The following is a 20,206-nucleotide window of genomic DNA, read 5'->3' as shown; positions in this document are numbered from 1 at the left end:
GGCGAGCCCCCCGCCTGGGGAGCTGGGCTTGGGGGCCGGTGTGGGCGTGGGGGGGCAGCTTGGGAGCTTGGGAGGAGTTTCCTACTGAAGGCTCCGGAAAAGTCGAAACCAGATGTGATAAAGCTCATAGGGTTTCTTCACCTTGAAAACTATACACTCTTTTTTTTTTTTTTAAAGATTTTATTTTTATTTATTTGACAGAGAGACACAGCGAGAGAGGGAACACAAGCAGGGGGAGTGGGAGAGGGAGAAGCAGGCTTCCTGTGGGGCAGGGAGCCTGATGTGGGACTCGATCCCAGGACCCTGGGATCGTGACCTGAGCCGAAGGCAGACGCCCAACGACTGAGCCACCCAGGCGCCCCAACTATACACACTCTTAACGTGACAAAGGTGAGGGGCGGCCGCACAGGCTCGCCACCCTCTGGAGAGACGGTGCAGGAACGGCCCCCGGCCGTCTGCAGTCACCCGGAGGGAACGGCCGCGAGGATTCTCTGGGGACCCACCCAGCCCCAGCCAGGACACATCTTTTTGGAAAATAAAAATTTCCAAAACTGAAATGTTAACAGGAAACTTCAGGACGACGAGATAAAGAAAACGTTCTAGAACTCCGGCTGACCAGGTTAGGTCGGAAAGCAAACATGCAGGCGTATCTGGGGAAGTTCTAAGAAGGGAATAATAATGAAGGGGGACTAGTCCTACTAGTAATAAAGAAATGACAAAGCCACAGTAATGAAAAGCTCAGTGATGGGGCGTAAATAACAGACGTGCAGAGGAGAGGAGCCCGGCGCACAGACCAGGATGCAGGATCGGAGGGGCCTTTCAGGTAAGCGGAGGCATCACGGGTTAGTCCATGGCCGTGACGTTGGCCACTGTGGAAACAGAGGCCCTGGCTCCCGGCAGGATGAACTCCAGACGGAGCAAAACCGAGAGGTGAGAAAGCAAGCAAGCGAGGCAAGAAAAGCGGGGACAGCATTACACCACTGGAAGGAGCCTTGAGAGAACTTGTAGACCTTGTATCATCCTCGACCAGGAATAAGCAGCCGGCAGCCACCGAGGGAGAAGCTGGATGAAGACATAAGGCTTCGGCGTGGTGAGGGACGCCGACCGTGCCCAGGACGGAAAGGCAAGCGGGGTGTAGAACATACAAGAGCCACGTCTCATGCTCCACAAGGAGATCCGAGAAACACACGCGCGTGCGCACAAGCAGGCCGATGCCGAGGAGCCCCAGCCCAAGACAGGGGCGGGCGGCCCGCACTGGTGCCCCCGGAGACCCGGTCGCACCCCTGCACGCGTGCAGGGAGAGGACCAGGGGGAAACCGTCCCGAGCCCGCCCGCAGGACTAGTGGTGTGAGTTAAGGTGCACTTATGCAGCGTAAGGACTTGGACTGAGCTCTCAGACACGTGGAGGAAAAGGTGTGCAGGGGGGACACCGTCTGTGAGGGAGCTCGTTGTGGCCGTGAGCAGGTGATGGCTCCTGAGGGACGGGTAAGAAAGTGGACACGGAAAAGGGGCAGGAACGGGGATCACGTGCCCTTGGAACCTGCAGGCTCGTCTTGAGCCTGCATCATGAAAATATAAATTTAAAATGTAAGATTTGGAAATATTCCAGGCAAACGCGTTTAAAAGGGACAGAGTCGTCCTACTGATGAAAGAAACAGATCACCAAAACGTTATGCGACTGTTTTCAACTAAAAGACGAAAAGGAAATTTTAAAGGCACCAGAGACCAAAGCCTCCAAGGGGCAAGAGACTGGAGGGCTGACTTCTCCCCAGAAACGGCAGGAGGCAGCGGGCCACGGAGCCACGGCAGAGCGCGGAGGAACGCGGCTGCCCACCCACGGCTCGGCTCCCAGTGGAAACGCCCTTTCGCCCCAAGGAGACACAGAGACATCCTTTTTTTTTTTTGCAGGAACAGAATTCCCTGCTGCTAATGAGAATTTCTCAGGCTGAAGGCCAGGCATCCCTGGTGGACCGCGGGGAGGAGGAGGGCGCCACCAGGGGCAAACACACGTAAGCAACTGCGGGCGCACGTGCCCGGGCTTGAGCCTCAGAAATGTGCCTACGTGCCGCCCCACAGGCGGGCGACTCTCCGGGGCCGCTCCGCCTGCCCCGCGGGGACTCTGGCCGCAGCACCCTCGCCGTCCAGGGCTCGGGAAGAGGCCGCGGGACGGTTCTTCGCCCCGCGGCATCCTTAGCCCCCGGGAGTCAGCCTTCACTGCGCGGTGGGGCTCTGCAAACCCTGGGAAGCCCTCTGGACCCTCTCTCTCTCTGCCCCTCCTCCAGGAGCTCAGATCACAAACTGCCCCAGAGGACTCGCAGAATCTTTCCCTGGGAGGAAAGACGGGGCAGGGGAGCCTTGATGTTGGAAGTAGGCATTTCGCCTACAGGCCGAGAAGCAAGGCTCCCGAGGACCCGAGTGTGGCCAGTCGGCTCCCTTGCAGCGGCTGTGGGCAGAGTGGCCGGGCCCCAGCCTGCGGCGCAGGACACTTAGGAATGCAACCCTCGCAGGCTGGGCTGGGCTGCTCACACGGAGTCGGGCCTGCAAGGACTCGGTCTCCGCCTCACGGAGTCCAGAGCCAACCCGCCTCGGACAAACCACCAGGCAGGCCGGCCAGCTCTCAGCAAAGGAAGCCTTTCACCACCCTTCTTCTACCTACCTTGCCCTCTATCATCCTCCCATCCCCCCAGCCCCCTCCCATCCCAACCCATCCCCCCACCCCCCTACCCTCCTACCCACCCATTCTCCCATCTTGTGAAGTCAGGCTTGTTTTTCAACCCCAACCTTGCTGCCTGCTTCCAAGGAAAGCACACACCATCAAAAACAGGGCCCGAGATCAAATTTTCCACCACTGCTCCTCTCTTGGACTTCCAATAGTGCCGTATGTATTCCTCCAGGATGCCAACCTTGCTCACACTCCTTCGTCCCCACTCCTCCTGCCCAGGCTTGACGCCCACCCCCTCTCCCCTTCCTGGCTGTCCCAGGAGGAGCCAAGCAGAACGAGGCTCTACACACAGATCTGCTTTCCCATCTGACTTTATTTCACTTTTTTTTTTTCTATAAAACTCCTCCATAATTTCACAATTTAACAAAAAGTTTAAAATCCAGGACAGAAACAATCCTGTAACTTATTACAAACACGATTCTCCTTTATTCCTTTTATCCAGGAGTTGGTCTCGGGCCGATGAGTGTCCTAGTTCCTAGTTGAGACACATTCTTTGTAAAAACCCTTATGGGTAAAAAAGGTATTCGATACCTTTTGTTTTCAGGTGTCGGTTTACATTTTGTTCAGGAGATAGCAAAACACAGGGATTTGCACTGGGGGCAGGGGGCTTAACACTAAACACGCGGCAATCACAAAGTGCTGGCCCCTTCCTATGGAAGCGTCCCCAGAGCCCTTGTAGGCCCAGCTGCCGGGCAGCTGGGGGGGCGGGGGCGGGGGAGCAGCTGGGAATGCTGCGGTCAGGGCCCTGGTTGCCTGGCGCGTCCATCAGGTGATCAGGGGGCCAGCACTGGGGCCTTCTGGCCAGAGGAGGTAACTGAGAAATGGGTTGGTGCTTCCGAAGGCCCCAGAAACAGCAGGAGGGGCCGGACACTCTGCCACTGAGGGTGGGCCAAATCCTGGCCTTCCTCCAGCTGCTTCCTGGGCACGGCCCGGCTCCAGAGCTGAGCACTGCCCAAGTCACCATGCAGAACTCGGGAGGGCCTATGGCCCTTCCCAGGAGATGCCCCCAAAGGGGAAAGGCCAGCTCAGGCTCCTGGCATGGCCCCCAGCAACCTCTGTGCACAGAGGGCTGGGCAGCGGCCGCGTAGCCCACATCGGGCCAGTTCCTTCTGTCCAATGTCTTAGAGTTTCCAGAGAAGAAAGGTGCCCCACTTTGGAGTATTGTTGGCCTGCCTGGGGAAGGGGACGGTGACGGCACGGAGCCTGCCACACAGGCCTGCCCTCTTCCTAATACCTCAAGGTAGTGGGGTCAGGAGAGAATCAGAGCAGATGGCGAGGAGTCATGGCAGTTTCCTCTGAAAAGTTCTCAGGCCTTCCCAGCGAGTTCTGGGGATTTCACCAAGGAGGCTGAAGTTGGGGGGAGTCTTGGAGGCAGAGCTCCCCCGGGAGTGTTTAGGGTCTGCCTGACAGACGAACCACAGGGAAGGGGAGCTTGGCATTCCCCGCATCGGAACTCGGGAACTGGGGGGGAGGAGAGACCCTCTGGCAGTGGACTGGGGGGAGAGGGGGAGCCCACCTCTGGGCCCCACCCCGGTCCTTTGCCCCACATCTCATTCAGGGCAAAAGTTGGGGTGGGGGGGCCAGGGGGAGCCTTGAGTCGAGGTCTGGGGGAATAGAGGCTGAGCAAACAGGGCCCCAGCCCTCAGGAGCCCCACCCAAGGTGGGCTGGCGCCATGAGGGCATCCTGGCTAAGAGGAGGAGCCAGCTTGGCCCCTGGAGAGTCTCAGGCATGCGAGGAGTTGGGTCTCTGGATTGGCGTGACTCGCAGGGTGGGAGGGCCAGGCCCAAACCAGAGACACGTGAGCCCAGAAGGGCCTGGCACTGGCTGGGCCCTGGCATGAGGGGCTGGCTCTGAGTCCTGATGCTCCTCAAAAAACTCCACAAACTATCCCGTCTTATTTGGCAAAAGCTCATTTTTTTCAAAGTTCGAAGACTCCAACAACAGAGAGGTGGAAGAGGATCCTATGGAAGGAGGAAGAGGACGAGCCGTTGGGTGGGGGGGAAACGACACACGTCAGGGCCTGTGGCTGGTGGAGGCCCGGAGGTCGGCTCCTGGAGGTGGCCGCCAGTCTGACCAGGTGCCAAGCGCGCGGAGGCCCCCGGGCGCCCGCGGACCTGCTGCCCCATCGTAGTGTTCGCTGGCCCCGGGCAGGGCCCTCCGCGCCCCGGGAGGGCAAGACATCCTGGGAACCACGGAGGGGTGACTCCTCCCCTCGCCTGGAGGGGGGCGGTGCTGCTCCGGATCGGCCTCCGGCCCCACGACCAGACCAGTGGAAACATCTTAACCTAAAAGTCCCGCCTTACGCACCCCCCACCCCCCACGTGCACTGCTGTCACGGAAACGCACACCCGGAAGCCGCTCTGGTACCTACAGTGCATACACACGTACACTAGAGAGAACTATACAGACGGAGGCCCAGCACAGTGAGAGCCCGCGGAGGGGCTGTGGCCCTCTGCGGTCCTGGGGCGCAGTGGGGGGGAGGGGGGGCTGTGAACCGTTTGGGAAGGCCGGAGGCAGTGCCCTGGCTGCTCAGAGAGGCCCGGGCAGTGAAACCAGGCCCCCGCTGCTGGCCACCTTTCCTCCCCTTCTGAAGTGAGGCCTGGTGCTGCCTTTAACACCAGCTGCTTTCCAAGGAGGGCCCAGGGGACGGCCCCTGAGTACTGGGGAGCAGCGGCGCTGGCCTGCCCCCCCTCCTCAGCCTCAGGGCTCCCGCTAAGGTGGTGGGGAGGGCGGGCCGGGAGCCGACGAGGAAAGTGCAGCTGGCCGTGTGGGCCGAGGACAGGGCGGTCACTAAGGCAGTGCTGCGGGCGGGTAAGTCGAGAGAGGAGGAGGAAGGCGGGGCCCAGATGTGGCCTCCTGGGGCCCCAGCGAAGTGGGCCCGGCACCCGGCCCAGGGTCATGTGGCCACGGCCTCCAGGTAGCTCTGCAGCTTACGCACGGTGGTCTCGTCCAGGGAGAAGAGATCGAAGTCGAAGGTGGTGTTGGTGACGTTGAAGTGGCCGGTCTCCTCGATCAGGTTGACGATCTAGAAGGTGGTGGCAGGTGGCTTCAGGGAACAGAAGGCTGGTCTGGGGTGGCCCTCACCCCAGCAGGCTCTGAGGGGGAGGGGGAGGAGGGAGGAGGAGGGAGAAGGAGGAGGGGGAAGGAGGGCCCCTTGGAGATGCATGCCTGGGGGCACCCCCTGCCCCGAGACTCCTGGAGATAACCGGGTGGGGGGGCAAGGCAGGTGGCGGCCAGTACGTACCTGTTGCAGCACGTTGCGCTCCCGTAGGGCCATCAGCCTCCGGTGCAGCTCTACCAGCTCATCCGTGTAGGCCTGGGGGGGGGGGGGGGCAGGTGCTCAGCGGGCAGCCTCAGCCCCTCCCGACTGCTCAGCCCCACCCTGCCCGTGGGCCCACCCAGGGCCCTGGGGAGGAGGAAGGCCGGACGCATGCCTGGGCTAGGCTGGGACAGGGCACCCGCTGGGAGGAGCGCGTCCAGCTCACCTTGTCGTAGGTGCCCCTCTTGAGGATCTTCTCGGGCTTGCTGCAGGGCTCTGGGCTCCTCCGGCCTGATGCCTGCAGGGCAAACCGGGTCAGCTCTGAGGTCCTGCCTTCCTCCCCTCCCCCTGCCCCCAGGAGGCCCTCCCACGCCCCCAGAGCCACTGCCCAGAGCTCCAGCACCCGCCTGCTCCAAGGGCGGCCCATCCTGGCCAGCAGCTCTCTCTCTGGGGCCTGGGGGGACCAAGCCCCTCTCAGCCCCCACCCTCAGCCTTAAACCCTTGGAGAACTACAGCCCAGGAAGAGGCCAAGGCCCGTCCCTCAGCCCTGCGTCCAGGATGTGACCACCCAAGAGGCCCCCCTCCCCTCCTCCTCCTGAGCGCGGACCCCCCCCCCCCCGGGCCGCCCCCGCATACCTTGCTGTTGGGTGGGGGTGGTTTCTTGGAGGGAGGGGGCTCCCGGGTGGGCAGGCAGGAGTCGGCACTGTTGTCACTCTCACTGTCACTGAAGCTCAGCCTGAACACAGGACACAGCACCGTGTCAGGTCTCGGCCGCCCGCCGTCCCAGGGACCCGGCGTGCTTGGCTCCTGCCCCGCGGGCCACGCGTACGCCCAACATTCTGGGTTCTGCGCTCCCCCAGGCCCCAGGAGACCAACCTCCCTCAGTTCTAGGCAGCTCTGCGTTCACAGCTCAGAGCCCCAGGCAGCAGGCCGGCACCCTGGGAGGCATGGGGGCCCCCCGGTGCAGGACTCCTGGGCTGGAACACAACCCAGTGGCGCTCTGCCGATCTCGCTCCTGAGCTCGGCTGTGCGGCTGGTGGCCGAGCAGATGGAGCTGCCGCGCTCTACAGAGCGGGCTTCCGTCCAGAGCCGGGGGCGCCCTGACCCCGGGACAAGTGTGCAGGCTGTCTCAGAGGGAAGGGCGCGGCGACTCAGACTTCAGAGCCGCCAACATGTGAACCTACAGCCACGTCTCTCTCACTTGTCTTCGCGCAAAACATGCGGGCTGCTGCCTTTAGCATTCTCCGCTCTCTCGAGGCCCAGCAAGCAGGTGTGGAGGGAGCCCATCCGTGGGCCAGCCACACACAGCACCCCTGGGCAGAGTCTCCACCCAGGACCCCCAGGCCCTTAGGCTTGACCTAGTCAGGAGCAGCCCCCACCGCTGTGGCGTCCAACACGTCTACCGCGCTGGCGGTCCGCCTGCCGCTCTCTCCTCCGACCTCAAACAGGCTGTGCCACAGAAGCAGTGCGAGAAGCATGTGGACGCACGGTGGCCAGAAGCTCAGCCCCGGGCGCTCTGGTCTCACTCCCCTGGGGTCCGTGCTGTCCCGCCCTCAGGGGGGTTTCTCCCACAAGCAGCACCTGACCCCAGGGCCCTGCTGTCTTCGGGGCCCAGAGGCTGCTCTCTCCCCACCTCCCGCAGCTGCGGGTCACCAGGAGGGACAGGCAGGCGGGCGGTCTCCTTGCTGTCCGGGTAGCACACGGCGTCAGCCAGACCCAGCGTGGCCCCGGAGCCCCACGCACCCTTCCCTGCCCCCGCGTCCGCGGGGCCCACCAGGCAGCCACTCCCCACAAAGCAGACGGGACAACGTGGGGTTCTGCCAGCTCCTCCCAAGCAGCCACGGGGCCAGCGTGGCCCCTTTCCTGGCGCCCCAGGAAGCCCCACCTTCCACATCTGCCCCTGGAAAAGGTCACTAAAGGCGCTTACGCACACCCGGTCCCCAGGCTGCTCTGGGAGCCCCTCAGGAGAGGGAGCCCCATGTGTGAGTGCTCCTGGCTCCCCGCTCCCGGTGTGCACAGCACCCCATGGTGCACACTGAAAGCACCGCACCCGGCGGGGCAGGGGACACTGCCGTCCGTCACTTCCGCCCTCCCGGGAGCGTGCTGCCAAATGCAAAAGCCCACTGAAAGCCTCCTTCAGGGTGGCGAGGTGACCCCCACGACTAACACAGCACCACCGCAAGCCCCTGCTAGGATTCCCTGAGCCTGGGGGTGCAGACCCAACGCCCAGCCTCTCCTAAAGCGGAGCTGCTGAGGTCCCAAGGTCTTGGCCTCACAGGGAGGAGGAGCTCTATCAAGACGGGGCCACTGACTCCGGGGTCTGCCCGATCTGCCGGCCTGGCACCGAGGCCGACTTCTGCTCTGAGCTGGAGGCTGACGACACACAGCCACTGTTGAGGTGGGCTCACTCCAAGGGTCTGGGGACACCCAAAGAAGGAGTTTCAGCTCACCCTGCTCTGAGGGAAGGACAGACGTCACCCTCCCCAGGCCAGTGGGCAGCCACAGCAGCTCCCCATGCCGGGGTGTCTGCAGGTCCCAGGAGAGCTTTCAGTCCATCCTCACCCTATGCCACCCATGTGGGGGAGGGGGAAGCGGCCCCCTGGCCCCAAAGCAGAGGAACAAGCCCCCCTCCTCCCATACAGCCCGGACCAGGACTGGCCTGGGACTGCCAGGCCCTGCCTCACCCACTTCTCCGATGGTGACTGTACTTCCCTGCCGGCCTGCCGGCCGCCGAGACAGCCTCGGCTTCATGAAGCTGAGAGCGCGCAGCCCCCAGGTGCGCCTGGGGTGTTCCATCGACACTCCCCTCCTGGCCCGGCCGCCCGAAGCCCCCCAACCGCAGCGGAGGCAGGTAGAGCCACCCCGGGTCGCCCCCCACTGGCCCAGGCACCTGGAATCCCTCCCAGCATTCGTCTTGCCAGAGGCCTCCTCGCCTGATGAAGAGTCGTCCTCATCGGATTCTTCAGACTGCAGGTCCTCCACCATGGAGCGCAGGGGTCCTGGAGAGGGCAGCAAGGGGGGGGGGGGGAGAGAAGGAAGATCAGGGCTCTGCCTGGACCCTACAGGCCCCCCTGCACACCCAGGGCCACATGGAGCATCCTGAAACCATCACCCCCAAAACACAGCCATGCAAACCTGCCTCGGAGGTCCCTCCGGCCAGGGTGACGTCTGCCACCCGCCTCTAAGAAATGCCCCTGTGGCCACCCATTCCTAAGGGACCCCCTGGCTCCCCTGCCCCCTACCTTCCTGGCCCTGCGCACAGGCCTCTGGCCCCTGGCCCTGCTCGCAGGCCTCTGGCCCCTGGCCCTGCTCGCAGGCCTCTGGCCCCTGGCCTGCTGCAGGACTGCAGGGCCCCTCCATCGCCCAGGCCGAAGGGGCAGCCCTCCTCTGCTCTGGGTGCAGGGAGCACAGCCTCTGCCTGGAGCCACGGCAAGCCAGCCCTGGCCAGCCAGCCCTGGCCAGGGAGGGCGAGGCAGCCAGACCTGGGGGCTACAGAATCCTCCCGGGCAGCCTGCGCCCCTACTCCGGCCTGCCCAGCCCCTCAGCAACCCCCTCCGCTGCTCTGGGCCAACTGTCCTCTCCTCTCTCCAGAGGCTCGCGGTTCCAGTCCCCTACAGACGGCATCTTGGTTTATATTCCTGTTACCAAGGCAACAGAGGGACACAAAGCCCTCAATTACCTTGGTCACGTGATCCTGCTTGGGCAGGTCCCCCCTCCCTTCCCCGTAGATAAGAACCCTTGGAGAGTATGCGGGCTCTGAGCCTCCCATCCCCCATTCCCCTCAGCGACTGCTGTCTGAATTCCAGGCCAGACCCTCCCCCCACCCCCCTGCACAGGCTCCAGTCCCCAGCGCTCCCCAACCCTCGAGAAACAAGATTCTAGGCTGTGGGGGCAGGAGAATCTTGGCCCAATCCACCAGAAGAAATGCTTCCGGTTTGCTGCCCCCCCACATCAGCACCCTGCGGGTCGGGGCCCCCAGGCCCATGTGCACCTGAGGAAGGCCTCCCTGCTCTGGGGCAGCCAAGTGGGCCTTCTGCCTTCTCGCCCTCCAGCCTCCCCAAAAGGGATGCAGGAAAAGACAGAAATGCAGACTGCAGGGCTCTGAGCCTGAGAGCCAGCCAAACATGCAGCGAGAGCAGAGCATTTCATGCCCCATCCCACGAGAGCTATGCTGGGGCGGCGGGGAGGATGGGTATGGGCGTCGGTGGGGAAGGGGAGGAGAATAGGGGGGCAGGCGGAGGAAACGAAGCCTCTATCTGCTGGGGGCGGGGGTGGGGGCGCCGGCAGGGAGGGTGTCTGCTCAGGGGTTGGGCCCAAAGAAGAAAGGGGCTGCTCTCCGGAGGCCCAGAGGCACAGACAGGCACAGCTGGGGGCCCAGGAGACCGACACCAAAGATGAAAAAGCCCCAGAGAGAATAGCACTTTGCACACCGGCTGGTGGTCGGGCGACCGGCTTCTGTCTCGCCCTTTAGTACACACTCCCTGAGCCTCCACCAACCTCCCGACGCGCATCTCCGGGGGGCCTGGTCTGGGAATTCCAGGGCTGGGCTCCCCCACTCTTCCTGTCATCCAGGGCCTTCCCCATCACCCGCCCCAGGTAAGCTGTCCATGAACTTTTATAAAAGGCAGGGGCAGCACCGTTCAGCCTCGGGGCGTGCGGACGCTCAGGCAGGGAGTGAGCCCCCATGCAAGTCAATCGTGTGGAGAAAACTGTCGTGACGCCCCTTTGGTTGGAGCCCAGACCCCCCCCTTGCCTCACTGGCTCCAGGTGGCCAGGGGCTGCCCGTGCACAAGAACACTCCCACTGCGCCGAGGCCCCGTCCCCTGCCCCCCCTTTGCACCACGCACCTTGACTGTGGTTCTGGGAAGGCTCGAAGTCCGAATCTGAACTGGAGTCAGAGCTGGAGCTGGAGTTGGATGGGCTCGACTGGGCAGACTTCAGCCCGGGGCAGTGCGGATGGGCAGGGCAGGGGGAGAGAAAACAAGAAAACTCTCTCAGTCCAGAGGGAAGGAGCGGGCACTACATGCCCTCTGGCTGCAGGAACACCTGGTCGGTCTCCACCCAGATCCCGATGCAAAGGGTCACCAAGGCACCAGACCCCAGCACCCCTGGCTTAAGGCTCACACAAGCTCTGGGTCCCCATTCAAAATGCAACGAAGGGACCTGAAATTCCTAGCAGTTCCAGGACAAGCTGCAGACCACATGTCCAGTCCGTCCAACCTCCTGGGCAGGAGGACAGCGCCTCTGCGGCTGCTCGTCTGTTTATGGGTCCTGCCCTCCTCTGGTGACGGCATGCGTCGGCTGGTGTGGGCAGTGGTGCTGTAGGGAAGAGCTGAAGGGTCTGGACAGGAAAGGTGGGTGCAGAGACCCAGCTTCTCGTCCTGCCCCTCGTTTCTTCACAGCCCATCCCGAGGCTGAGGGACGACCCAAAGCTGTCTTCCTGCCATGTCCTATCACCCACCGGGTGCCTGAGGTCATGATGAGCATGTGTGCACATGACAAGCAGGTGAGGACACGGTGGACTGGAGCCTGCCCCGTCCTGCCACAGCCCCTCCTCCTTCCTCTTCCTGCAGCCAGCCACCCCAAACTCAGCCACCAGGGGGCAGTAAAAGCCAAAATAGGACACCAGACCATATGATTTGCGGGGGGATGGTTAAGATACCTGGGGGTTGCACCTGCCACGGGGGGACACACGCACGTGGCAGGGGCCTCTGGCAGAACAGAGGTGGCATCTGTTCCTGAGCCCTTGGTTTCTGCCAATAAGCTACTCCAAAGGGGCAGCACAGTAAGCCGTGGGCCTGGGGCACAGACTCCAAAGGGCAGAAGAGCAGAGCCTGCAGCTCAGAAGGTCTGCCTTGGCCCAGAGTGCCCCAACGTGCAGGGGACCCAGCAAGCCTGATCTCGGGACAGGGCCTGTCCAGCCGAGGGACTGACCGCTTCAGCACCTGGGACCAGGCACCCCCCCACCCCACCGTCACAAGGAGGGAGGGGACCAGAGGACTGACAGAGGCACCCCACAGCATCTGCTCAGTCCCAGCAGGTGCCGCATGAGAGAAGACCCCAGGAAAAGAGCCCCTGACCTGCTGGCGGACAGGCTGGGGCAGCCCCCAGCCCGCGGAAGGGGCTCCAGGAAGGCCCAAGTCCTTCCTCACTCCATAGATCCACAGAGTGATCCAGGCTGCCCAGGGACAGATGCCGGATGAGTTAAAGAAGTTTCTCTACGGGTTACCCCAGCCTACCGGAACCCACTCCAGGCCTTCCCAATGTACATACTCCTGCTGACGCCCCCTACTCACCCACCTTCACACTGGCCAGTGCCGTTCCCTGGGGAGCCCTCCCTGGGAAAGCCCGCCTAGCCTGCCATCAAACACCGACCACTGAAGAGGTGCCACACAGACCGGCGTGACCCCCGACCCCCAACGGTGTGGCCCCTCCGGCATGCAGACCCTGGAGTTCTTATTCTGGTGCAGGGATGCCGGGTTCTGACCCTGGCTCTCTCACCGGCACCTCTGGTTTTAAGCCTCAGTTTCCCTACCTATAAAAGAGCGACTTTGCTGGGTTTTGCTAAATGTGTGTCCATACCAGATGCTAGCACACCGAGGTCGAAGCCAGCTGTGCCACTGACCTCTGGGGGCACAGAACTCGGACAGGAGTGGGCGGGGGGCATGGGCAGCAGGGGCCGAGCACTAGGCCAGAGGCGGCGGCAGCGCCTGGTCAGGAGACTCAGGTCAGCGGACTCTGGACGTGGGGAGCCCCCCAGGGACCGGCCTGGGCCCCGTGTCAGAACAGGCAAGCACTGGCGTCATCCCTGCCAAGCAACGAGACGCGCTTCTCAGGAGGACTTGTCCCTCTTCTTTCCGCGCCCATCCAAAGGGCGGGGGAAGGGAACCTGGAAGTGGTTTCAGCCCAAAGAGCCTAGAGGAGATGTGGGTCGGAAAGTGCAGAGGGATCACTGTAAGCGCAGCCAAAGCATGCTGGTGCTCAGGCCACATGGGACGTCCAGGAGGAGGGCAGAGGGCCACCTGGGCCGTGACCGGATGGGAGCCACTGGCTCAGGAACCCCAGGGGCCAAAGAGACTACAGAAAAGCCACCGGAGGAGCTGGGGAGCTCGGCCCAGGGACTCAGACAAGGAGCCGCGCGGCCACCTCTGAGGGCTACGGGGAGAGGCAACTGGGGGTCCACACACAGGGCTTTCGGATGCTGGTGCTTCACGCGGCCTCCAGGGTCGATGGCCGGGGAGGCCTGTGTCTGGGAGGCTATCCTGCCTCCTCCACCACAGACCTCTGCACCTCACTGAGGTCCCAGGGTTGGCAAATGTCCACAAGTCACCGTCCGGCATCCTATGGGCGGTTTGGCTCTCACACGTGCATGGACCTCGAGTGGCTAAGGCTTGTCGTTCGGAGGTCTCTCGGGACATGGGAAGTGCTTCTTCAGCCAGGAGAAACCCCCAGGCTTCCTCAAGCAACTCCAGCCTTGGGACACAGTGCCCAAGGCCACAGACACCGGATGTCTAGCCAGCCCACGCAGAGCAGCCGCCCCCGCTGTCCCCACTGTCCCACACAGCCTGCCAGAGGCTCACGATGGCCACACCAGGATGGCAGCGTGGGCACCTGCGGCAGGGCACCATGTGCAGCTCAGGTGGGGCTCCAGGGGAGGGGGCTCCAGGGGAGGGGGCTCCACCTCTCCCCCGTGCAGGTCAGCAGCCTTGCGCACGGAAAGGCCTGGCCTTGAAAGCACCTGAGATGAGGAGGAGGGAAGGGCACCGGCCCAGAGCTGCGGATGCTGAGCAGACGGAGGAGACAGGGGCCAGAACAGGTGCTATCAGCACCCAAAGAACCTCCAGGCGCCAGGCGAGCTCCTGATACAGCCCAGTGGGACTTCTAGGAGGCTTCCACAGAACAGGACCCAGGGTCTCCAAGTTCACTGGCAGACGGAGTCTCCTGGCCGGGACAGCGCGGGGCACATGGCATTGACAGCTCTCTGTGTGCGTGTCCCTAAGCCAGTGGGGTGCACGGTTACCCTCACGGGCCAAACTGTCACCCCCAGCCCACGCCGTCGCCTCCAACAGTCTGCCCCTGGAAGCCACACACTCAAGACATCGGCGCTGCAGACCCAATCATCCTGTGGCTCCGTCTCTGGGAGCCACTCTCCAAGTCCCAGCAGAACTCTGAGCAGCAACACTGGAGGCAAGGTTTGCCACCCAGAATGAATGAGGATTTAGAAACGCAGGAAGGCACTGGGGGCTGGGACTGGGGACACAGGTGGGGGCCGCTCAGCCACCCATCCGGCCATGCACCTATCCTCTGACCCCCGGATGCCACACGGCACTCAGAGAGGGGGCTGCCACCGGAGGCCCCAGTGAGGTCTGGCTACTGGCTGCCCGGTGGCTCAGCCGTCTCTAATGGCGGCCTTCAGAACCGCCTGGAAAAGCTGCTGCGGCAGGAGCCCCGCCTGCGCGCAAAGAAGCAGGTGGTGGGCGGAGTGAGGAGGCTCCGTGGCCAGCTGTGGTTCCCAGAGCAGAAAAGCGGGATGAAGACACTCAGGGATGCCCCACTAGTGGAGGGAGCGAGTCTCCTGTTGGACTGACCCTGCGGTGGCCAGGGAAGGGGCAGCGGTGACGCACGATCACCACCGAGACCCTGGCCCGCGCGGGGGGCTGCCCAAGGAAGACAGCTCTGAACCGAACACCAAACTATCATACTCTACCAAAACCACTTTTCCCTAAGCACTGTCTCCAGAGTTTCCTGACAGAAGGGGAAACTGAGGCTTAGAGAGGTGTGGACGTTTGCCCAAAGCTACAAAGGGCAAGTGGGGAACTCGGATTCCAGCCTCCTCGTCTAACCTCCGGGCTGACAAGGCTTCAAGCAGCTCAGAGCCAGGAAAGAAAGGATGGAGGGGGGCAGAGGGGGAAGGAGCCACCTCACCTCTGTCTTGAAGGAGGCCTCGTCCTCCGAGTTGGACTCCTCCACCTCCGGGGGCTTTTTGATCTCCCTGGGCTCACTCTCGGTCTTGACCTTCTCCCCTTTGGCGCTGCCCTTGTCCTTGGCTGGCTTTTTGTCCGAGAAGGAGGAAGACGAGGTGCGGGGCGAGGTGCTGGGGGCGCTCCTGGACCCCTTGGAGCTGCTCTTCTTCTGCTTTTTGGCGCTGGGCTTGGGGGAGTCGGCGGCAGCCGGCCGCTTGCTGGAAGACTTGGGTGGGGGTGGGGGCGGGGGCCCGCCCTTGGGGGACATGCTTTCCAGTTTGGTCTCCTTCAGGGCCATCTTGGGCTCCTTGAACGCGGCCTTGGCCGGTGGAGCCTTCTCTTCCTTGGGCGGCCGGCCTTCGCCCAGCTTCCGCGTGGCGTCCTTGGCACTCCTGGCCTGCTCACGCTCCGGCTCCTTGGATGGGGCCTTGCCCTCGGAGTCCTTACGCGGCCGCTCCCGGTGCTCCTTGGCCGTCTTGTGGGTCTTGCAGGCCTTGCTGCTCTCCCTGCTGGCGTCCTGAAATGCCAGGGCAGGAGGGGGAGAGACACGGTCAAATGGCATCTCAGGGTCGCCCTGCTCCGCCTCCCCCGACCCCTACAAAGTATAATCCACCTGATTCAGACTCAGCTAGAGAAAATCTTCCATAAAGCGAAAAAGTAAGGCAGCAGGTGAGAGTTTTAAATGGAGCTGTCCCTTTAAACTACTAGGAAGTGTCAGCAGGTCCCGGGCGAGTGCAGGCTAAGATTCCCCTCTGAATTGAACTGACATTCCCTGAGGGATTCAAGAAGAGTACACGGTGAGTCAGATACGAGACAGGCAAGCCACATCTACCCACTCCCCCTCCAACGCCTCGCAGCTGCCCAGTGGCCCAGGGTAGTGGAGGCTGCGTGTGGTGTTGGCGGGGCTGGGGGGGGGGGGGGGCACTAGCAGGCAGGCCCCCCCCCTTCTGTCCCCACACAGAGCCTGCGTGCCTCCTGCCCGGTCACCCCCGCCCCAGCCCCAGTGCACGCCCAGTACAGTTGTTCTTTGATCACCACGGTTAGCATTTACTGAGTACCGGCTGGGTTCCCAGGCTCTGTGCAGAACAGCTCCCAGACCTCTCAGAATCAAAGCCACCTGGGCAGTGTTTCTAAAACACGTACGACTCTTGGGTCTCCACCTTGGAAATTCAGAGGGCTGAGGATGGAGCCCAGACTCTAGCATTGGTCCACCAAGTCACGGAGCTCCTGCTGGGGACAGGCAGACAGGGCCCTGAGCCAGGCTGCTAGGGGGCTCCAACCTGCGCGCCTGGGCTTCCTCCGAACAAGGGCGGGACCACCTACCTCACTGGGCCATGGTGCAGGGCCTGGCAGGCAGCAAGCGCTCAACCAAGAGGGGGCTGGCGGCCACTGCTACCCACCCCTAAGCAGCTGGTGCAGTCTGCAGGCAGGAGCCCCACGTGACACCTTGTTCGGGCTTCCTTCCTATCAACACCCCATCATCACCCTGTACATCCGGGCATGCCAGACAGGTGTCTGCTGTGGTCAGCTGTGGAGGGCTCTGCCCCTACTCAGTTGGCCAGGTGCACAGCTGAGCCCGGAGGCTCTCCAGACCGAAGCACACCAGGAAACCAACAGAGCCAGACCAGAGGATGACCTGCACCACGTAGACAGCGACATTTCACCAGTTTACCCCAAGTGCCAAGGGGACAGGCTGGAGTGCGTAGGAGAGGGCAGGCAAGCCAGGAACACCCCCAGCAGCAAGGCCCCCGCTGCTCTCACAGCCCACCATGGGACCCTCCCAGCAAAGAGCCACAGGGACAGACGGCGCAGCCTTGACCACCTCTGATCCACTCGGGTCGTCGTCTTCTTGCAAATCGATAACCCACGTCAGTGCCAAAGGTTCGGCAACAGCCCCACATAGCCGTGGGTTGCTGCCGCCTCCCTGGAGAAACATAGCCTGGGAGGCCCTGGCCCCAGCTCTTACATCACCAGGGCAGGGGAAGCGATGCTCAGGCCATGAGCCACCAGCAGCCCATCTAACAAGGCAGCCCCCTTGGGGCTGGCTTTCAGAATGGGGCTCCATTCCCCAGCAAGCTGCTCTCCCAAGGAGGGAGGCAAGAAGCAAACGCCACATGCAATTCCGGCCTCTTCTTGCAGTGCCCCTGAGCATGCCTGGGCTGCAGGAACTGGTCCGAGCTCCGAAACATGAGGCAAAGCACACCCACCAGGCATGTTGGTCCCCACCGCGCTACCCCCCCACGCCCACCCCCTGAGCCCTGGGGTCAACCCCGCCTCCGCTGCTGCCCAGGTCCTGCACAACTAGCAGCAGCCTTTGGAGCAGCGGCTCTTCACCCGGGGGTCTGCATAGGGATCCCAGATCATGGGCTCTCAGAAATCACACACTAACTTGAGCATAATGTAGATATTCCCAGGGTTAAGGACTCACCACAGTCACATTCTCAAACTCTTAATGACCCGAAAATGGCTAAGAACGAAGTTTTAGGGAAAGGTCAACCAGGCCATGGCTGACATCAGACGGAGAAGCAGGCTGCCCCTGAATCTATATGTATGCAGTCCAGGGGAGCTGCCGGGGGGGGGCCATTATTGGCGTGTGAGCCTCCAGGGGGTCACCCGCCCCTCTCCCAGGAGGCTCCGATTCCTGCCTGCCAGGGTGCCCTCTAGGGACAGAACCGTCTGGGAATGATCCGCCGAGGGCTGCGACAGCCAGACTCTCCAGCAGTCCCCAGGCAGTGGGCAAGGCCCCGCGAGGACCCACCCCTTCCCTCCCAGCCCCCTCTGCCCGGAGTATGTGGCCTGGCCAGTCAGACCTTTCGGCTCCAGGCTGCAGGGAACCAATCTGGGGGAGAACAGCCAGTGCCCAAAGGAAGGTCCTCAGCTGGAGAAGGAGGCTGGCGCACAGGCTGTCCGTCCGAGGAGAGCAGAGCGAGACTGCTGGCTCAGGAGCAGAAGGGTTTCTTGGAGAGCTATCAGCAGAGAAGAACCTGCTTTCGCTGCCTGAGAAACCCATGCAGGCGCCTCCTCAGTCACACTGCCTGGGGGGCTAGAGAAAGAGCCTGGGGCAGGGAGGGGGGTGCCCTGCCCCCCTGGCAGATACGCCCTTCTGGCCTGGGGGCCCCTGAGGATCTCAGAGATGCCGGCGAGAGATGCCACAAGCAGCCCCACCAGATGCAGCCTGTCAGCCGCTGCGGTGTCCTTACCACCCAGGAGGGCATCTCTTTGGGGGGTTTGGGTGGCTTGCAAGTGACACGTACAGAAAAAATGTCAATTCCTACTCTTCCTATTCTGCAGAGTCCCAAATAACTGTGGATGGCTGAGAGAGAAGCTACCAAGATCTCCAACAAGAATTTTTCTTCCTTTTACCCTCCACGCGTTTTAGGGAAGGACAGGCCCAGGAGGCCGGCATGGGAAAGACCCCCAGAGCTGCACTCTGTACCTGGACTCTAACCACACATGTCTGGAGAGCTTAAGTCAGACAAATCTGGGGATGTCAGAAACCCACTGGCCTTGTGGAAAGTGCCAGAAAGACCCTGCCTGGGTGATGCGGCTCTCCTCCCATGTTGCTGATGAGGAAAGCTGTAAGACAGCCCGAGAGCTCAACCCATCCCACCTGGGGTGCTCCAAGCCCACAACACCTAACAAGTGAGTGAAGCAAGAGAAACGCAAAGATGAGAAGTGGATAAACTTGTGGGGTCAGTGGCAGGAGGATAAGCAGGTAACCCGAACACCAGATGAGCTTGACCTCCGGGACACAGGGCCGTGTAGGCGGCTACCGGGGAATAGGATGCACGCTCACGAGTTTATATGTACATCAGGACACTAATCGAAGAGCTCCAGCGACCACTCCTTAACAGTTAAGAGAGAGGTCTCGGGAAGACAGAGTGCCGCCTGCCCAACAGGACTGAGACAAGATGACAAAACGTTTCTTCTTGGGGGAAATGCGCCTTCTCACCACATCGTCCCACCTGGCGCTTCCCCCAAATAATAAGCATTCTGTGCTGAGAGCTGCTCCCAAAGAAAGAGGCCAAGCCTGGAACAGCACAGGGAGGAGGCACCGAGCCCTGGCAGATGGCGCATCCTGGCCACGCTCAGGAGGCCTAGGAGTTGGGCAGCCTTGGCTGTGGTGGAAACACTCTGTCCATGGCCCCCAACCTCGTGAGACTCTCAGGGTCCTGTCTGCGGGGTCCTAAGGCCCACTGACAGTGGGAGCAGTGAGGATGGGGCAGGCTCTCTGGCCTTAAGAGGAAGAGGGTGAAGAGCCTGCAATCATGTGGCTGTTCGTGCAATCCAGCAGGGGCCAACCCTCCTAAGTGGCAGGGAGCTACCAGGTAGAGCGAAGAGCTCTAAGAGGAAGATGCCAAGGGAGCGAGTCTGGGAACGGAAGGTCCAGCTCTGCAGAGGGGGCGCCCTGAGCCCAGGACCCACCACTGGGCCCCAGTGCTCCCATGTGACTGGGCCTTCCGCCTCACTAACCTTGGAGCCGTGGGACGGTTTGGTCTTCTTGGGGTCAGAGAAGGCAGAGAGTGGAATTGTGGGTAACATGGGGTAGTCGGGGCTGGGCCTGGACACCGTTTCTGCTCCTTCTGGCATTACCATCACCTAGTGATAAAGAAGAGACAGATGTTATCAGTGAGCAAGGAGGCAGGCTGGATTTCTGACCGGCAAGAGGAAGTCAGCCTGCAGGAGTATGGCCAGAGGCTGTGGGAGCTGCCTTCTGGGGGAGGGGCAAGGTAGGACTGGAGCGCCAATTTTCCAAAAGAATCAAAGGCATGTCCTCCATGAGAGGCTGGGGCCAAGTGCTTGGAGCGAAGCGGGCTCGAGGTGGAGAGTGAAGAGAAGCCAGGGTCCCAGGATGGCTGGGCCCAGGTGCGGCCACATGGCCTCTGGAAGGAGAGCCCGGAGTGCGGCGGACAGGAGGGCCAGGCCAGGAAGACTTGCGGAGTGTGCCGAGAAGCACGAGAAGGCAGCTGTGGCCCACGCTGACCTGCACACTGCAGTTTAGAAGGACCAGAAGCACGGTTTGGAAAGGCGAAAGGCCAGCCAGACACCCACACTGGGCAGCCACGCGGCGGAGCGAGCAACTTCTGACGGCCATGCGCACGGGGGGCTTTGCCGGGTCCCGCATTTCCGGGGACGGGGGGTGGGCCCAAGCCCTCCTCCGCGGTCAAGCAGGCGAAGGTGACTGAATCGGCAGCATGGGAGGCAGAGGCAGGAGAGAACTGCACAGGGGTGGGTGCAGCTCTCTGCAAAAGCCGCAGCAC

General features: G+C 62.3%; 2 protein-coding genes across 3 annotated transcripts in view; one reads left to right on the top strand and one right to left on the bottom strand.

The window, feature by feature from the left end:
- The window catches only part of LOC110594059 (long-chain-fatty-acid--CoA ligase ACSBG2-like), a 19,067-nt gene extending 16,873 nt beyond the window's left edge, over positions 1-2,194 (top strand). The window contains exons 12-13 of the mRNA XM_044913122.1: positions 1,909-2,009; positions 2,077-2,194. Of these exons, the coding sequence (XP_044769057.1) occupies positions 1,909-2,009; positions 2,077-2,194 (219 nt within the window). The remainder of the gene's footprint in view (positions 1-1,908; positions 2,010-2,076) is intronic.
- An 827-nt stretch (positions 2,195-3,021) lies between these two features.
- Positions 3,022-20,206, bottom strand: part of MLLT1 (MLLT1 super elongation complex subunit) — a 67,047-nt gene continuing 49,862 nt past the window's right edge. The window contains exons 5-13 of one of the 2 annotated variants that reach the window (XM_021705164.1): positions 19,419-19,544; positions 14,908-15,462; positions 10,830-10,917; positions 8,873-8,981; positions 6,619-6,718; positions 6,209-6,280; positions 5,968-6,039; positions 5,618-5,748; positions 3,022-5,569 (exon numbers count right to left, since the gene is read on the bottom strand). In XM_021705164.1, coding sequence (XP_021560839.1) covers positions 5,620-5,748; positions 5,968-6,039; positions 6,209-6,280; positions 6,619-6,718; positions 8,873-8,981; positions 10,830-10,917; positions 14,908-15,462; positions 19,419-19,544 — 1,251 coding nt within the window. In that variant the 3' untranslated portion in view covers positions 3,022-5,569; positions 5,618-5,619. Of the gene's footprint in view, positions 5,749-5,967; positions 6,040-6,208; positions 6,281-6,618; positions 6,719-8,872; positions 8,982-10,829; positions 10,918-14,907; positions 15,463-19,418; positions 19,545-20,206 lie in introns of both variants that reach the window. The other variant, XM_021705163.1, reaches the window with a different exon arrangement.

Source organism: Neomonachus schauinslandi, chromosome 1 (genome assembly GCF_002201575.2).
Source record: "Neomonachus schauinslandi chromosome 1, ASM220157v2, whole genome shotgun sequence".
NCBI classification, from domain to species: Eukaryota; Metazoa; Chordata; class Mammalia; order Carnivora; family Phocidae; genus Neomonachus; species Neomonachus schauinslandi.
The sequence above is the reverse complement of the archived record's forward strand: the minus strand, read 5'-3'. Positions and strand labels throughout refer to the sequence as shown.